Genomic DNA, 14136 nt, shown 5'->3' with positions numbered 1-14136 from the left:
TCTTGCCTGCTTTGAAAAGCAATTGGAAAAAAAAAAACCCAACTGTGATTAAAAATACCCAATGTCTACAATTTTTTTAATTTTATCAATAAATCATTTAGCTTTTCTGCGTTAAGCCTGTTTAACCATGCCTAACTTTGAACTTTAACGAACACCAACATAACTTTGAATGGGACTGCAGTTCCAAAGTGCATAAACAGAAACATGAATACCCATTTATAATAAATAAATGTGTATTTTTTTTATGTTTAGGGCGTATTTGTTAACTTATTCTTTTTGTCCTTCCACAGCCAGCTGAACAATTTAGGGATAAAGAAGACGAGTCTGAAGACCTGAGAGAGGCGGTGGAGGCTTCACTAGATGCTATGTAAAAACATTTCACAGCTATTTAGAATTTAATTTATTTAGTATGATTATTTATTGCTCACAGCTGTATGAGTGTGTGTATGTAAGACTATTTTAATGTCACATATGTGTCTTTTATTGTTCTGTAGGTTTTATTTATTGCACTACATTTGTGAAAGGTCAGAAACAAACAAAAAAATAACTTTCTTTGTGTAACTGTCGTAAAGTGATAGATTTTGACCACCAATAAAGTGTCTCAGTGTTACACAGAAGTGTTTATATGTCTCTGCCTGAATGTCATATTTAAAGCCTTCAGTTTTGAAACTTCAGTTTTGAAGCCAAACTTTTGGCAAACAAGAACAACCTTGAGGGAGATTCTCAGAAAACACACCTCTGAGAAATTCAGAGGATCAGCACAAAGGAATGAGAGCGTAACAAGCTCAATCATATTCAGAGAAATGTAAAAAAATATATTAATAATGGTTTACATTTTTGTTGTTGTTAATTGCCAAAAGATAAGTAGCATATAACTAAGAAAACTAGAAGAACAACAATAATAATAATAATAATAATCATCCAAAAGGTCATGAACAAGGGCCATATTTGATAACTCAGTTTTGCAGGTCCATAATTCACATTATTTACAAAACCCTCACAAAGAGCTTCGTGCCTCAGACGTGACTGCCAACTCCGCAGCATCTCTCTGTGCTGATGCAGATGTGTGGATTTTTCACATGTATAAAAACAACTGCCAAAACAAACAAACAAAAAAAGAAAATATAAAATAAAATGAAGAAACAAACTAGTAAAAAAACGGATTCTTAAAAGCCAGCACTGTTGGCAATTTGGCATACATATTTCATTGACCTTCTCTCGAGAGCAGATGAATTAGCATCTGTGAAGATAAACGTGAAGACGTTTAGCTGCCTCCTGCACAGCTGCATTCATGCAGTGCTCCCTCAGTGAGGACTGAACTTTAAGGTCCTTCTTCTGCTTCGCTCCTGTTTCATGGAATATCTTGCAAAAAGATCTGAAGCTCTCGACCTTGACCTCTCTAAGTGGCTTCAAACATCTGCTAAGTTCATGGCAAAAACCAATGCAGACATGTTCCTGTTTTTAGTTTTCTATATCGCCTTACAACCTAGCTGATTTTCGTTACATTTTTTTTAAATACCATTTTATTTTCACTTGTTATTCTCAATTTTTTTGCATCCTTTATGATTGTCTGTTGTCATCACTCTTTGTTAAAATCAGGTCTCTCTTGTTAAAGAGTCCCCGAGGCTCAATGGGATGACCCTGTTTGAATAAAAGTTGAATGAATCTACAAATATATTATACAAAAGAGAGTATGGTAATTTTCTGTTGTTGCAGAAAATCAAACCTCTTCTGGTTATAGAACATTTCAACAAACTTTTTTTTTTTTTTTTCCCAATCCCAACAAACAAAACAAACAGAAATGGTTGTAAATAGTTAATGGGACAATGACTAAGCTTCTTGTGGTCCTGAATAATACTTTTTTAAAATTTAAACAGTGCAAACAAAGATACATTGGTGATCAATGAGGCACGAAATGTCACAAAAGATTTAAAAATGCCATGCTGAGCATGATGCAGTCAAATATTGTTTTACGGAAGTCTTCATTTGTTAAAACCCAGAACTCACTGTGAGAAAACATTTTCTTATTCTTCGTGTCACTTTTGTTGGCGGCGTGTTGGTGGCAGATGGTTATATTTAGATTATGCAATGAGGACAACAAAGATCTGCTGCGTTCTGACGCAAAGAGTCCAAATGGCTGCACCGGCTGAACTTGATGGGTGTGTTTGCACCATAATTAACATTATTTGCTTTGTGAACGCCACTCTGAGACAAAGCAAATAAAGAGTTAAAGGAGGAGCAGTTAACACCTCACATGCATCTGCTTTTCTGTGTGGGAGCCGTGCTGACAGGCTGGGGGCAAGCAAAATAAAGGGAGGCTTACAAATCAGGAAACTGACACGTCCGTTTTATTTTAAGTGTCATGGTGATGCCATTCCGAGAAGATATAGTTTAAATGATGTACTTTAATTCAAAGACAAGCAAATTTAAGAAGCAAAAGACAAAAAGTCTTCCAGGCTCTTCTGACTGGTTTTATCTGTGATCATATAAAGAAATTTCACTTGGATTTTTTTTTTTGTATTTATCAGGTAAATGTTACTTAAACCACCTGAAATGGATTTATTTAATTTAATTAATGGTTATAATACTATTGTACAAAACAATATGGGGAAACTGGAAAAAAGTGTATAATTAGCAAGTGTTTTTATATTAAGAATATAATTTTAGGGAAATATTTAATCACGTCAGATTACAAAACTGTTCTACACCCTCATTGATTGATTAAATCTAAAACAGGTGTTAATTCATGAACTTTTTGATAGAAACATTTTTTGAGAAGCTAGCACACCCAATCATGCAGTGATATTACTTAAAAAGCTTAAAAAGTTTATTGAAAATGACAAATTTTCCAAAAATATTTCCAGGTAATTGCTGGTTGTTATGGCTGAATAATCCAACATGTTTCAGAAAAACAAATATCCTAAAATGAAATATTTCGTTATCAAATCAAATAATGTTCTTCAGGCTCAAATGCCCAAAACATTTTCCTTTTTTTTCTGTTTGAAATCAAAGTCTGGAAGGTTCAATTAAAACACAATTAAAGCCACAACACATCTGTCTCTTTTGTTCTGTTTATGTTACAGTTTAATCACCAAAACTTGTTGTTTTTATTTCAGTTTTAGAGTTATGACAAGAAGGTCAATAAGAGTTGGGCTCGAAGTCAAAATTTCAGTTTATTTAGTTCATTTTAAAAAGTCATTCAGACTCAAGTTTCTGGACATGAGAGATGTTTTTGTTGGATTTTTTTCTCCAAAAATGCTGGCGGGTATAACTAAATACAGATTCCTAAGATGCCTGGGAACTTTTATCACCACAGTTTCATCAGGGAGGCATTTTATCAGTGCCAAACTCACAAGCCCAAACATAAAGCTGAGCAGCAAAGAAGAATCTACTCAATTTTGAAGTAGAAGTTACGACAGATCATCTATCTGGGATTAAAATCTGGCACAGGGACAAGAAATACACCCACACAGGAAACGTGGGAAGTTCTCAAAGGATTCTTAAGTGTTCTCTCACGTGGCCTGAAATCATTTTTGGGACTTTTTTAGCATCTTACTAAAAGTACTTAGCTGCAAAAATGTCAAAGCTTCATTTATTTTACTAATAAGCTTCATATTAGATTCTCCAATACTTTTTTTGAATGTTTCTGATTTCGGTTAATCAATGAAGGATATTGTGCCTTAAATGCAACTAAATCAAAGTTTTGAAATGTGAAGTAAAATGTAACATTTTTAATTAATCAAACGTGTATTACATCTTTAAGGGTTTATACATTATGTGCATATATTTTATTACAGATGCTGAGTAGTGGTGAGTTGTGTGGTTGTAGTGATTTTTCAAAGCCATGTTTCTTCTTCATAGTTTTTTTATTTTTTTGATTTACACCGTTCATATGCTGTTATGCACAAGTAACACTTGTTTATCATGCTCTCTGATTGTTAAGCAACTAAAATAATTTCGCCTGACCGATATATCAGTAGGGCTGATAATTTAGGCCAATATAAATGTTTGGTGACCTATTTGTATCGGTGATAATTGTCCTATTATGCACTGATATAACTTCTAATTTTCACCCTTAAAATGGTGGGAACACATTGTAATTGTTCAATGTATCCAGCAGAGGGCACATGCAGGTCACTTTCAAATCATAGCCGTTCACTTAAGTTTCATTTTCACACTCAGCACAGACGAAACAGGGAGCAATACTTTGTAGCATATTTAGATGAATAGAGCATTATAAGTTTATTTTAACTCATCTGCAAAACAAATCAACAATAATAAATTATCTTCAATCCTGCTACTTGCCTTAGCAAGTTAATGTTTAGATAACCTAGCATAGGCTATTGCCTTGTAAAACTTTATCCAGAACAATAAATCTAACGTACAGGTAAAATATATCAGTGGTAGTAACGTTATCTTTGTTATCCTCAATGAAATGCATTGTTTGTCTGAAATCTTTATTTCTCTGCAAAGAAAAATAAACTTTATTGCAATCAATGCTAATTAGACCTTCACCATACATAAATGACTGTTTAAACAATGAACAGGGAAGGACGTTTCTTTGCTTAATTTATATTTATGCAACACACTTGATAACTTTATAGTGAATTGTGGAGGATAGAAAATGTGAACACACATTAGGAAGACCTGTAAACTTACTGTGGGACTACAGTAATCGTAGCGTGGATCTAATTTGCCTAACTTCATGATTGCTAACAGCTGCGCTAAATAAACAAGCCCCGCTCCACTTGCTGTTTTCTTAGATTCTTGGGTGTGGTCAAAGCTAAAAATATCAGCTATTATATTGGTTATTGGCAGCTGCCTTGCACTCCCAATATTGGTATCGATGATAGCCAAAATTTCCATTTCAGTCGGACTCTAATAATTTCCCTTATTTTTATTTTCAAATGATTTTTTTTTTTTTTGTGTGATATCACCTGAGTCACTGTGCAGGAATAATAAATGAAAGGAAGATCACAAAAAAAAAAAAATCTTATAAAATCATTTAAAACAAATAAATAAACGTTGACGCTGATGAATGAGCAGTTTGTCCACAAAGTTTCTTCGGCCTCATTCTCTGATTATTAAAGATAAAACGGTTTGTGGAGACAAACTAATCCAGTTTCTTTATTGATAACATACTGAACGCTGTGATTTGATGAACGGACCATCACCGTGGTATTCTAGTAACTTCTCTAAAAAAAAATTCTTATAAATAGTTTAAAATATAGAATTTAATTATTATCCTTTCAAGTGCTGAGCCTCTTCGGGAAAAACCTTCTGTTGCAAAATGTCAGCTTGATAAAGTTACTATTTACTTGTTAACAGGAAGGACTCTGACTCACCTACCCAGATATTATCGTTTCCGATAACTTTTGTCCATTATGATGCAAGGTTTGTGTGTTGTGCTGTGTCATTAGGGAAAAGGTAAGGCAAGGTGGGCATCTAACATACACACAGGTGATGCAATTCTGGGCAAACATTTACCTTTGTGTGTGAGGGGGGCGGGTTTGTGTTTGTGTGATGGAGCGAGAGAGAAAGACAAGCATCTGTGCTATAAGTGTCAATTTAAACAAGCCAAGAAACTTCTTTAACACCTGTGCATTCATCCATCTCACAACTTGAGTCGATGTGGGCGTGGTGCGCTTTGGAAGTTTCGGTGGCGCTGAGGTGGGCCCGGGAGCCTTTGTGGGTGACCATGGAAACAGGGTAAACACGTCAGGACATGGCTGGTCAGTGATAATTCACCAGGAGCTCAAATAATAAAGGACATAGCTGGAATGTCATGGGTGTGGTATCCCCCCCCCCCCCCCCCCCCCCCCACCACCTTCATTGACAAGACCAGCTACCTGCCAGGAAAAATTTCCATTGTTTTTCATTTCCAACACAGATTCTTGTTTTATTAAATTACTACGGTTGCCAAGCAATAACATTTGATGGTGCAGCTTAAAAGAAGGTAAAGTCAGCAGATCCACAACTTCTTTGTCCTCCTTAGAAAAAAATAAATAAATAGTTAGATGGTGTTCACATTCATAAACCATTAAGATCAGGGATATTCAACTAAACTGCTCAGGCAGCCACTGTTACTGAAAGCCAAGAGCTCAGGGGCCGGACATCCACCAGTTATTGTCATTAAGTAAGTTTGTTTCATGGTTTAAAATCTAGTTTTATTTTAAAACGAACCCATTGGTGGGCTGAACTGAGCTCACCTGTGGGCCTGATTTGGCCCCCGGACCACCAGTTGAATAGCCCTGATCTAGATGGAAACAAATCGGCATGGAATTCTGGTCTTTTAATCTTTTGTCAAAAATAAATGTTAGGTAGTGTCTGCTTTCTGTAATGGTACATGACTTGTAAATTTACAACCTTGCCCAGTTTGGACCTTGTCAGCCCAGAGGAAGGTTTATAGGTGGGTGTGTTCTCATATGTTTACTCTGACATAAATCCAAGTTGGATCGAAACACTTTCAATCAATAAACAATTACTGCGCCCATAACTTTTTACCTAATGAAAGTTTTATGTGGCCCTGCACCTTGATCTCAAGGATGTGTTTGCGCCACGCTCCAGAGGAAACGTGAAACGAGCTGGTAGAATGTGACGTGACACAGACGATAAGAAACTGTAGCTTTAACGAGTGAACATCCTCTAGAAACAGCTGTTCTAGTCTTGGAAGCAGCCGCCACACTATAAAACAACCTTTCTGATAGAAAATAAGTGTTAACATCAGCAAGGCTGTTTTTAATAAGGAAGCTGCTGAAACATTTTTTTTTAATATAATATTAAAGTGTAGGATTACAGTTTCAGTTTCTGTGATTAATTTTAAGCAATAATACATTCATTGGTTTGATATGTAAAATGCTACGTGTGATAAATGTGAAACAATATTCACCCATGGATGTAAATACAAACCATAAACTGTTGCATTTTGTTTTATTGTTTGAACTCTGGAGTTCTCTCTTACACCTCTTGTTTTTCCACTAGTCTTTAACAGGTGGTGCTGTAGCAGTAAAGTGCACCATCTAGTGATTAAATGTGACTGTCCATGCCACTCAGGCTACATAGATTTGTCTTTTGTGGTTTTCCTCATTAACTCAGCGTTCTGTAAATCAAAAGCACACACAGAACAACAAATAGTCCAGGATTATGAAAATGGCTTGAAACACTACGTATACCTTAAAGTTTTGCTTTCAAAGCACCAAATACAGGCTTTAGAACAACATACTCTGTGCTCCCATCTAGAAAAAAAATTACTTTTTTGCATTGATGGTGCTTTTCCAGATGTGTAATCTTCCCATGCAAGAGGCATTAATGCACCCCCATATCATCAGAGAGGCAGGCTTTTAAATTTAAAATAAGACTGGATGGTCCCTTTTATCTTTACTACAGAGGACATGATGTCCATCCATCCACCCATCCATTATCTTTACCCGCTTCTTCCTTTTTGGACCATGGGGGTCCACGGTGCCCATGTCCAGCAGTCACTGTGTGAGAGGTGGACAGATCTCCAGTCCATCACAGGGCCACATGAGACAAACGAGACAAACAACCATTCATTCTCTCACTCACACCTAGAGACAATTTAGAGTTCCCAATCAGCCTAACATGCATGTTTTTGGGGAGGAAACCGGAGCACCCAGAGAAAAGCCATGATGCACGGAGAGAACATGCAAACTCCACCAAGAAAGGCCCCCGAACCAGGATTTGAACCATGGCAACCTGCTCGCTGAGAGGCCGCAGCTCAACCAACTGTGCCACCGTGCTGCCTGACATGAGGATTCCATTAGTTTTAGAGGCAGTTTTTCAGACCGAACTTCTGCCCATTTTTACTTCTGAGATGCAGCCTCTCTAAAATGCCCTTTTCATGTCATTTTACTGATTTGTTGACAAAATGCTGCCAAAAAGAATAACGCCTGTGTTCCACTGTAAAATAAAATATATGTTTATGAGATTTTCAAATCATTGCATTCTGCTTTTGTTTACATTTGTTTACATTTGTTTACATTTACATGCATTGTTTTCAACATCCAAACCTTTTTGGAATCGGAGTTGTAAATACTGACACAAACAGCTGCTGTTCCTTACAAAATTACACGGTAATGGCTTTTCTTAGTTTTGTCACCTACTTAGATATAGATCTACTTATAAAACAACGTGAAGGTTAAAGAAAAGTATTACAGAAACAAGAAATGGTTAAGAACGTTAAACAGCTTTATTTAAAAAAGAGCTCATTCCATTTCAGCCATTTTTATTCTCTCTTTGATCCAGTCGAGCTGGTACTTTGTGAGAAAAGCGTACACTCCAGGCTTCTCCTTTTCTCCACAAAGTTCTCCTCCAAAAGATGTGACTCCAACCAGAGCTCCGTTACATATTAACGGCCCCCCTGAATCCCCCTGCAGAGAGGACAAACACACGTTGGTCATTTTCTAATATTGTTTAATTTAACATTAAAATAGTCTGTTAGTCCCACTTACCGAGCAGGTATCTGCATCTTTATTACCGTCTGAACCAGCACAGATCATGCTCTTAGTGATAACTGGGTTGAAGTCATAATATTGAGGAGAGTTGCACTTTATTCTGTTGATCACAGTCACGTTGACGGACATCAGGACATCGGACATTTTGTCATCGTTTTTGTTGTTTGTTTTCCCCCATCCAGCCACCAGACAGGTGGATTTATCTGCTGGTTCTTTGACGACATTACTCAGCTTGAGAACGTTAACCGACTTGGTTTGTTTTGCTGGCTTGTCAAGCTGAAAATATAATTTAAAAATGGATCAATATGGCTGGATCGACTGTTTTTGGCAGTAAACAGCTTTTTAAAAAGTATCACACACAATAAAGTGACACAGACCGCAGTGACTGGCAACAATGAGATATTTTAACCTTTTAAGCAACTTACAGCTGATACACACGCAATGAGCTACTATCAACAGCAAACTTTGTCCAATAGAAATATGTAAAGGAGATTTAATAATCAAAAGTAGAGCAGAAAAGGCTAGAATCTTTTTAATCATCTTTTTTTTTAACTTTATCAACATGTTTCCTTAAAACACATTGAATGTTGCCTCCTTTTTGTCACCTTACCTTGAGCAACATGAGGTCGTTGACCTTTTCATCCTTGTTAAAGCAGGGATGACGAGCTCGTATCTTTACCTTTCGGACCTGCCTGCTTTCTTTTTCCTTTTTCGTTCCTTTGATGGAGTGCACCCCCAGCAGCACTGTCTTAATACTGCAAGAACAGAAACACACACTGTTGGTTAAGTTTGTTCTGTGATGTTTGAATTTTAACCGTGCATCCCAACACCTGATGGAAGAGGTTTCTGTGTCTTGAAGCATATTCTAGTCTTCTTTTAGGCACAATGTATAAAATAATTACTAAAAACAACCGAACATTTAACAATGCATGCAAATAAAACACATAAACACATAAATAAGCATTGAACTGTGCTTTCCTCTTACAAATCTATGGTTTGAGTTGCACAGCTGTGAATTGAAACTTAAATTTCAGACATGAAGAGCAAACCCTCTCTGAAGCCTTGTGGTTTCTGTGGTTTCTTCAAGCGACTGACATTTAGTTTGAGTGGCATATATTCTTTCATTGGAAGTTCATATCAAATGTATTGCATAAGACGAGTATGGTTCCTACTCAGGGCAGTGTGCAGCAGTCAGGACCCATTTTGGGTCAATTAAAATCCCTCCGCAGACCGGTTTGTTTGTCTCCAGCAGAGCCATGTAGGGCAGCGAATGAGGCTGCACTTCTATCCCATTGATAATCTCAGAACCATGACCTAAAACAAAAAGTATACAATTATCTTTTAAATTCATCTCAGGGACAGTAATAGTTACTAAGATAAAGAGACTGAACTTAAATAAATGTTACTCACTTGAGTCTACAATGAGGAGAAAGGTCCAGGGGATGAAAGCAGCGAAGCCCCTCAGAGAAAACATCTCCTCGTGTCTCTGTCTTTGATCTGGTGATGAGCGTGCCCCCACTCTTGATGGTCGTCCCTTTATGTGTTTGACTCAAAGGATGTGGTCTGACCATGGAAATGCACGAGTCAGCAAAAAGGATGTATACATGACATGACACCTGATGCAGACGGTAACTCTGAATGTTGTGGTGACATTTACAAGAACTGATCAGGACCCTTCTATTCAGCAGCTGCAGAGGAGAGTATTTTAGTTTAGTTTAGTTTATGAGATGAAGCTCATGCTATCGTTGAGAGAGATCAGGTGGCAACATCTCAAAAAGAAAATACATCTCAATTTATTTGTTTATTTTTTGAAGAAATGCTCTTTCCAGAAATTGGTCAATGCCATTTCTAATGGGTGTGAGTGTTTACTGGAAATGTTTGTATTTCATATTAAAGTTTGTGCTTCATGACTCATTTGCTGTTGAGTGTATTTCAAGTTAGTATGATATATTGTAAAGTTATAATTTCTTAATTTTGAACCCTGTAAATTGGAAAACCAAACCAACACAAAGATAAAGAAAACGAGTTTTCGTATTCTGAAGATTTTGAACAATCATTTTGGCAGAGGTCTCAAGAAAACAGTGCAGTTTAGTTTGAGTCATCAAGTTAGGCAACAAATGTCTTCCATTAATGTCGTTGTTGGATTGTAATATTAATTAAGCAGAGTTGTCACATAAACTCAACCAGAAATAGACAAAAGTATTTTCATAGCATTCAGTAATGTCATTTTTATTGATAAAAGATAAGAAAAGCAGAACGAGTGAAGAGAAAAGCGTTGGACATCATTTAGAGTAATAACGTCATTACATTTCAGCCATCCTCATTATCACCTTCATCCATTCGATTTGGGTTGGTGTGAGAAAAGCGTACACCCCAGGCTTGTCTATTTTTCCACATTTTGACTCCAACCAGCTCTCCATCACATATTATTGGCCCTCCTGAATCCCCCTGGAGATTAAAAAAACACAAGATGGTCATTTTTAAACAATCATTTCATTTAACATTAAAATCAAAGGCAGTGAGTTGCACTTACTTGGCAGGTCATTATCACCATCTGGACCAGCACAGATCATGTTGTTGTAGATAACACTGACTTTGCCATAAAACTGAGCAGAGTTGCACTTTTCTCTGTTGATCACCGTCAAGTTGACACACATCAGAACATCTGACATCCCTTCCTCTTCCTAGTCTGTTGTTCCCCATCCAGCAACCAGACAGATGGAGCCACCTACAGGATCGCTAATGACATCATTCAGCTTGAGAGCACACACTCGTTGAAGTGATAAGGGTATAAAAGCAAGTCCCACTTACCGAGCAGATATCTGCAATATTATCACCACCAGCATGCATGAGTCATAGTTACCACAACTTCACCTTTATGTCCAACAATTTTTAGTCAGGTCATTTAGACAGTTTCTTTTTTTTTTCTGAAATGTTTCAACTTCTATCTGGAAGGCTTCATTAGTCAAGGAAACACCATTACCATTATATCTGATTCTGAAGGCTGTCGTAACTTTTATCCGAGCCAGTTTAGACTTTTTTTTGTGTGTGGTTTTGCAATGGAATTTTATTTTTGTGTGTGATAAAGGTTATCACTGAGTGCACACTGGCGAAAACAGCTAGATGAAGATGCAGAACATGATGAAATTCTTCAGCGTTTAAAAGGTTATGATTCAGAAATGCTTTTTTTTTTTTTTTTACAAAAACAGGGCAACAAATGAAGATGCACAGTTGCAAACCAAAGAAGCAGTTGACATGTCACTGAGTCATCCAACTGGATATAATTCTTTAATGTCACATTTACATTGTAAAAATATTCTTATTTTAAAACTTTTTTATACAACCCAGCCAGAAAGTGAAAAGGCTTTTGTTTTTCTAGTCCTCTCTCCTTCATCACGAGGACTTTTTTTTGGTTTGTTAAAGAAAATGGCTTCAAATCACCATGCGTTTACGTGTTCATATCAAAATTGTCTTTATTTATACTGAACTTTTAAAGCTTAAATAGTTTACAGAGACAAGAAACAGAATCAAAAATGTAATAAAAGTGGACAAAAAAGGAAACAATCAGAAGTTAAACAGTTTATTAAAGGCAGTAACACATTAAAATGCATAAAAACAGAACAACAAAGGTTTTGGTTGGTGGTTTGAACATGACAGGATTGACCATTAGGACTTTGTAAATCCATCCATCCATTATCTTTACCCACTTCTTCCTTTCCAGTTCACCAGGGTCATTAGTGCATATGTCCAGCAGTCACTGTGCGAGAGGTTGAGTACACCCTGAACTGGTCTTATGTTCATCACAGGGACAATTTTCAACTAGCCCTAAACCCAATACAGGAGAAATGTGATCTCACTTGTTGGAAGCAGTTAGAACTATGGCAGCACTGGTTTGGACTAGCTTTAAGGTTTTCAGGAAGCTGTATGAACTCCGGTTAAGATAGCATTACAGTAGTCTAGTTTAGTTGTGTCAAGGCATGAACACGTTTGTTGCAATGGTGTGAGACAAAGTTTATCCTCTTATTGCAATGCATCATGTGAAGCGTGTTTTAGAAACTTGATTAATATGTAAAGTGAGTGACAAATCCTCATAAAAAATAACTCACAAGAAAGGAAATTGAAAGATCTGTCTCATTGATATTCAAAAGTAAACGTAGTCAGCAAGACCTTAACATCTTCCATGCAGCACTAGATTTTCAGTATTTGACTGTGTGCATCAGGTTTTATGAACAGCTAAAGCTGTGAACATGTATGTCGTGCTTCCTGATCATGTTTGTTGGGGAAGCATGTAAGGTGAAAACAAGACTGGTCCAAGCCCGGAACCTTGTGGGATGCCAAACATAACTTTGGAAGGTGTAGAATTCATATTGTGACTCATATATAGTGGATCAGTTGAATAAATAGGACTTGAAACAGTTTGTACTTTTGATCCCAGTGAAATACTTCTTCAGTCCTGAAGAAGACTGAAGAATCTTTTGGACGAAAGACGAAACATTTCAACAAAGAAGAATCTGTCCAGAGGACCTGAATCAACCTTGTTTGATTTGTCTACCTAGATAATTGAGTATGCATCAAGACATTGTTATTAACCGGGGGGGGGGGGGGGTTCTACAGAAATGCTCTTTTACCGAAAATGGCCAACATCTTTTTTAGTGATTGTGATTATTCCTGCATGTAAACTGTGAAATCCAACATTTTTCAGTCAGGTCATCTGGACAGTTTTTTTTTTTGTGCTGAAACGTTTCACCTTCCATCCGGAAGGCTTCATCAGTCAAGGAAACACACAACAAAACTGATTCTTCCCCCAACAGCTTACTCCAAAGTAGAACAAACCAGTTATGTTGGTGCTAAGATGGTCTCTTTGTCATGCCCCCTCCTCCATTGCTGGCCCTCTTCCTTGTTGACAGTCGAGTCAAACTGGTTGAAAACAACAAAGTCCATGCTCAATAATCCAGGTATAAAATCCAACATTTTTCAGTCAGGTCATCTGGACAGTTTCTTTTTTTTTGCTGAAATGTTTCGTCTGTTGTTTTCAACAGTTTTTTTTAGATTTTGCAATGTAGTTTTATTTTTGTGTGCTAAATATTATTATCACAGAGTGCAAACAAGTGAAAATCGCTAGATGAAGATTATGAAATGTTTAAAATGTTATCATTCAGACATGCTGTGTCACAAAAGCTGAAACAAAATTATGCTGTGCAGATGGAAATCATAGAGGCTCAAACTGGACACCGGAGAGCTATATTTTTCATAAAACATTTAATAGTCAATTTTTATTCTCCATTATGAATTAAGCTAATTAAGTCATTCTGTGAGTATTCCATGCTTTGCAATGTCTTTATGTTTTAAACAAATACCTAAACCTCAGTGGACAGGTTCAATGGACAAAGTCAGACACAAGTTAGTTGACAGCATGTGATTATAGCCTAGTTTGACCAGAATACTAGAATTTTCTTTCCAAATCATTAAACTTCTACAATAGAAAAATTAGACCATAAAAATACAAAATGTTGGAAAGTTTTTAAGCATTTAAAATATTAGAAAGATGTGTTTTTGGACGCAAACAATACGATCTGAGTTGACTCTCATGTTCATAATGATTCACCATTGATTTATTGCACTAAGAAAATTATTGCAGTACATATATATATATATGTACTGC

General features: G+C 36.6%; 3 protein-coding genes across 3 annotated transcripts in view; 2 read left to right on the top strand and 1 right to left on the bottom strand.

Moving 5' to 3' along the window:
- Positions 1 to 348, top strand: part of LOC119413872 (amphiregulin) — a 10063-nt gene extending 9715 nt beyond the window's left edge. The window contains exon 6 of the mRNA XM_037680937.1: positions 291 to 348. The gene's annotated coding sequence lies outside the window, so the exon portion shown is untranslated. The remainder of the gene's footprint in view (positions 1 to 290) is intronic.
- Positions 1 to 14136, top strand: part of tmem8b (transmembrane protein 8B) — a 1109927-nt gene that overhangs the window by 827651 nt on the left and 268140 nt on the right. The window lies entirely within an intron of this gene.
- LOC119413867 (granzyme A-like) lies at positions 8226 to 9948 on the bottom strand. The gene is made up of 5 exons (XM_037680933.1): positions 9885 to 9948; positions 9647 to 9788; positions 9085 to 9229; positions 8472 to 8750; positions 8226 to 8390 (listed from the first exon to the last, which is right to left on the bottom strand). The coding sequence occupies exons 1-5, from the start codon at positions 9946 to 9948 to the stop codon at positions 8226 to 8228; spliced, it is 795 nt and encodes a 264-aa protein (XP_037536861.1).

The sequence above is a fragment of the Nematolebias whitei genome, chromosome 8 (genome assembly GCF_014905685.2).
Source record: "Nematolebias whitei isolate Nwh7 chromosome 8, NemWhi1, whole genome shotgun sequence".
Lineage (NCBI taxonomy): Eukaryota > Metazoa > Chordata > Actinopteri > Cyprinodontiformes > Rivulidae > Nematolebias > Nematolebias whitei.
Note: the sequence above shows the minus strand (reverse complement) of the source record. Positions and strands in the feature narration are given on the sequence as shown.